Source organism: Astatotilapia calliptera, chromosome 3 (genome assembly GCF_964374335.1).
Source record: "Astatotilapia calliptera chromosome 3, fAstCal68.1, whole genome shotgun sequence".
NCBI classification, from domain to species: Eukaryota; Metazoa; Chordata; class Actinopteri; order Cichliformes; family Cichlidae; genus Astatotilapia; species Astatotilapia calliptera.
Genome location: NC_137424.1, coordinates 64873724 through 64877832, shown reverse-complemented (window position 1 = coordinate 64877832; position 4109 = coordinate 64873724). Strand labels below are relative to the sequence as shown.

The 4109-nt window shown below is 39.9% G+C and overlaps 1 protein-coding gene across 1 annotated transcript; it reads right to left on the bottom strand.

Annotated features, from left to right (window-relative positions):
• Positions 1-230: 230 nt before the first annotated feature.
• Positions 231-3493, bottom strand: LOC113019485 (low affinity immunoglobulin gamma Fc region receptor II-like). The gene is made up of 6 exons (XM_026163242.2): positions 3367-3493; positions 3247-3282; positions 1962-2225; positions 1637-1882; positions 1370-1561; positions 231-1258 (listed from the first exon to the last, which is right to left on the bottom strand). The coding sequence occupies exons 1-6, from the start codon at positions 3395-3397 to the stop codon at positions 1158-1160; spliced, it is 870 nt and encodes a 289-aa protein (XP_026019027.2). The 5' UTR covers positions 3398-3493; the 3' UTR covers positions 231-1157.
• Between the last annotated feature and the right edge of the window lie 616 nt (positions 3494-4109).

Below are 4109 nucleotides of genomic sequence, written 5' to 3'. Positions count from 1 at the left end.
TCATAACAAATCTAATAAATACAATAAAACCCCTCTTTAATCAGCTTTTGATGTCCATGTTTTAGACTGGTTCGTATATAACAGAAACCATCTAGAATTGTATTTTTTTTAAAATAAGAACCTCTTTACCATCAAACATTCTGTGAAACAAAAAGCATAAACAATTGTGTGTCTGAACTACCACTAACTGTTATGGAAATATGAAATAAATTGAATCACACAAGAACAGGTCGTCTTTGTGAGGTTTAATCTGTTTTGCAAAGAGACAAACGACAGTACAGAGTACTGCAGTCTGCATCACATCTGACCAACAAGAACAACAAGCACCAAATCATTTATAGACACAAGTTATTTATCATGGTGAGAAAAGCAGAGCTGTACATGTGGGAATATTTAGTACTGAAAGATTATATGGAGGCAGAGCGTGACACTGTGGAGCCTTTCATTCAGCCAGGTTAGCCTGACACAGAGAAGAGCAGAAACTTTCCATCACACAACTGGCTACAGAGCTTTGTACACAAATATAGTTATATTAAAAAAATAAATTAAATATAATTTAGAATTCAAACAGTTGTTGTTTTGAGCCACCAGATGTCAGTAAAGAGCTTCTATGCATCCTGCAGGTTCTTTCTATAAAGTGCAGGCAGGCAAACCTGCTGCTACTAACTGTTAGAAACATTTAACAACAGACAGAATTTAACAAAGATTTTTTGTTTGTATTCTTAAACAAAAGGCCTTTAATGTGAAAGGATCGAGAAAGTGTTGAGAGTGCAAACGACCAGAGAGTACTGTAATATTGTAATAATTATTATTTTTTCATTTCTTGTGTTTTAAATGTATTTTCATCCATGATTTCATTTTTAATTAATATAGTTGTTGATCTTTGATCGTTGGATCTAAAGAAACTCTCGTCTCTTTGATGGTGTAACGTGTAGTAACTCAGCCTGGGCTCTGTCTGAGTTTCTCCTGTGGATGTCAAATACTCAAGGATATTATGACACAGTGAGAGTGCATAGCTGGTCATGCACATCACATATGTTGCTGCTTTGTTTGAGGTATTATTACAAGGGTTAATTTGTTTCCAGTGTGGAAATTTACAGGAACAGCAACAGGACCTGAATGCAATATGAGACTGCAGGTCTCTGCTTAATTTCAGGTCAGAAGTGATGCTCTGTAGTGACATCATCATAGTGGGCATCTAATCCCTGCTCAGCCTGACTGGGTTGCATCTTTTCCACTGATGCATGAGGTTCATTTCCTGAAAGATAAGTTTTAAAATGTATCTGCTGTTAACTTATGAGGAGTTCAGACAGAGAGATGAGTTAATCATCACCATATTGATTGTTCAGTGAGTGATTCAGAGTGTTACCTTTGGCTCTGAGTTGATATAAAGATATCATGAGAAGAGTGGACATGAAGTATGGAAAGAACACCATCAGGTGGAGGAGCACTCTGAACGCAAGCTGGAGGGAGCTGTAGTCAGGGAGTGGAGCTGTCAAAGGCGGCACAGCAGTGGTGGATCTCACTGTAGATGTGAGTGGAGGTCTGGTTGTAGGTTTTCCTGCAGAGAGAATCCCACCTGTTCAGGTGAATATGTGGATGAAATAAGAGCTGAAATCAGAGTGAAGCTCCTCACCTGTGACAGTGATCCAGCTGGATGGAGACTCTCCATGACCGCTGATGTCACACTTGTAGAGGCCTTCATCAGACCTGGAAACATGCTGGATGGTCATGTGACCTGTAGGCTGCTTCCTGATGAGGGAGCCATCTTTATAGAAAGCAGCTGGGAGGTTGGAGGGAGTGGTCTTTGTTTTACAGAGCAGAGTGACGTCATCTCCCTCCATCACAGGGAGGACAGGACTCTGCAGGATCACTGATCCACCTCAACACAGAGACAAACTACAGCATTTCATCCATTTACACACAGCTTCATCAACACTAACTCCACACACTCAGCTTACCAGTGACTGTCAGGTTAACCATGTTACTGATGGTACCCTCTCTGGACTCACACCAGTAAACTCCACTGTCCCACATGAAGATATAGGTGATGTTACAGGATGAACCAGCTGGTTTTTCCCACCCATCTCTACACTGAGTCCTCTGTTCTGTGCTTGTGTTTCTCCACAGAGTCCATCCAGCAGAGCTGTCGTCCTCCTCACAGCTCAGAGTCACAAAGTCTCCTCTAAAGAACTGAGAGCTGCTGGGACTCACAGTCAGACGAGCTGTGATAGAGAGAGCAGGATATTTATTGTCTATGTTTTTTGATCATGAGACAGTTGCCAGTTGTCTCCTCTGCTGTGACATATGGTCCTGAAAGTAACTGGTTGTCTGTATTCACAGCTTTAAGAATCTCCCCAAGTGTTTCAAATTTGCCCATTTTGAAACAGTGAAAGATGAAACTCTGTTCAGTTTAGAAAAGATAGTTGGGTTTTAAATGTTTCTACTTTTCAGAGCTTTGTTTTCTTTGATTCAAGGGTGGGGTATCTAAACAACATATGTGCTACACATGAAACATTCTTCCTAAAGAAAGAAAGAAAGAAAGAAAGAAAGAAAGAAAGAAAGAAAGAAAGAAAGAAAGAAAGAAAGAAAGAAAGACGGGTGTAGGTTTAGCTCAGTTGGATGAGCATGTAGTCATATATCGAATCGCTCTGAGAGGCCGGCCCATGTTCTAGTACGACCGTTCTTTAAAAAGAAAGAAAGAAAGAAAACTTGATGTTGCTGTCATTTAGGTTAGGTTTTTTTAAACATATAAATTCCCCTCTCGCCCCTGCGGGGGGTCTACCCTTCAAGCTCAGGCGAATGAGGCGTTGACAGATAGTTTTTTTCTTTCTATCAATTTTGTTTTTCTTTACTCAAAGAGATCAAATTATTGGTGGGGACAATTCAATAATCGCTGGATATTGGTGGGGACATGTCCCTTCCATCCTTGCCAAATCACTCTTGCATTTTTTATTCTAACAACCAATGATTTATACAGGAAAATAATGACTATTAGCAAGGTTGCCCAAACTTTTGCATCCCATTGTAGTTGCCTGTGTATGGTGACAACTTTAATAATCTCTTCAAGTGAGTCAAAAAATACTTTCATCTTTAAACAGCCAAAATGTTTATGCAGACTTGCTAATGAAAAGAAAATGGAGAATTCATATCCATGAAAACAGACAAAAAGGTTATTTTTTAAAAACTATTTCACATTTTGCTAAGTCTGCCAGATTTACAGTGTGACAGAAGAAGGTTACTGACCTTGGTTTGTGGTGCAGCTCAGCAGTGAGATCAGAACTAAAGAGAAATTAAACTCAGGTTAGTTCAGAGTTTCACATTCAACAAGACAGCAGAGGCATGAAAAACACAGAGTGAGCTTACAGAGCAGACACAGCAGAGACGTTTCCTCCATCCTGCTGCTCAATGATATCAAACCAACACTGAGATCAGCTCACAGTCATATAAAGTAAAACCCGCCTCCCTCTCCTCCTCTTCCTCTTCCTCTTCCTCTTTGATAGGATGTCAGTATTGTGGTTTCCTTTGTAGTGATCATCATGAAAAGGTTTCTTTGTTTGTTTGTAGAAAAAGAGTTTTAAAGTAATAAAAAAAAGTCGTAGGTGAGAAAACTGAACCAGAAAATAAGGCACAATGGATAATAAATTACAGCTGACCCAGCATCTGTAGCTGTGGGATGCTTTCACTGACAATCACTAAGGTAGTGGTTTTGAACGTGCTTTCGTTTCCTTAGACTCCTATATTAAAATCCTATTCCTAATCCTAAAATTTCCATCAAGACTAAACCTCACTGACAGACCCTTCTGTAAAGGATGTTAGCGGTAGCTTTTGTTCACCTGTACAGGTAAAAATTCTCTAGTCACCAGGTTTCTGGGGTCGATGAGATTCACCTGTATATCTCATCTTTCGGGTTGGTCACTGGACTGGACCTTTCAAACACTTTTCATGTCAAATTGCGCTCTCCAAACATTCACCAATCATACACACACACGTTCATACTGTACTTTATTCTCTACCTAAGCGCTTTGTCTAGCATTCACACACACTCACTCTCAAGGTTCAGCCACCTTCCCCATGGATACTCCAACATGCAGACTCAAGTAATCGGG

What these genes read in the sequence shown, in the direction of transcription:
- LOC113019485 (XM_026163242.2), bottom strand. Translation starts at nt 3,397, where the DNA reads ATGGAGGAAACGTCTCTGCTGTGTCTGCTCT. An exon ending in GTCTCTGCTGTGTCTGCTCT is followed by an intron (nt 3,283 to 3,366) that starts GTAAGCTCACTC and finishes ATTTCTCTTTAG; the next exon opens with TTCTGATCTCACTGCTGAGC. An exon ending in GAGCTGCACCACAAACCAAG is followed by an intron (nt 2,226 to 3,246) that starts GTCAGTAACCTT and finishes TCTCTATCACAG; the next exon opens with CTCGTCTGACTGTGAGTCCC.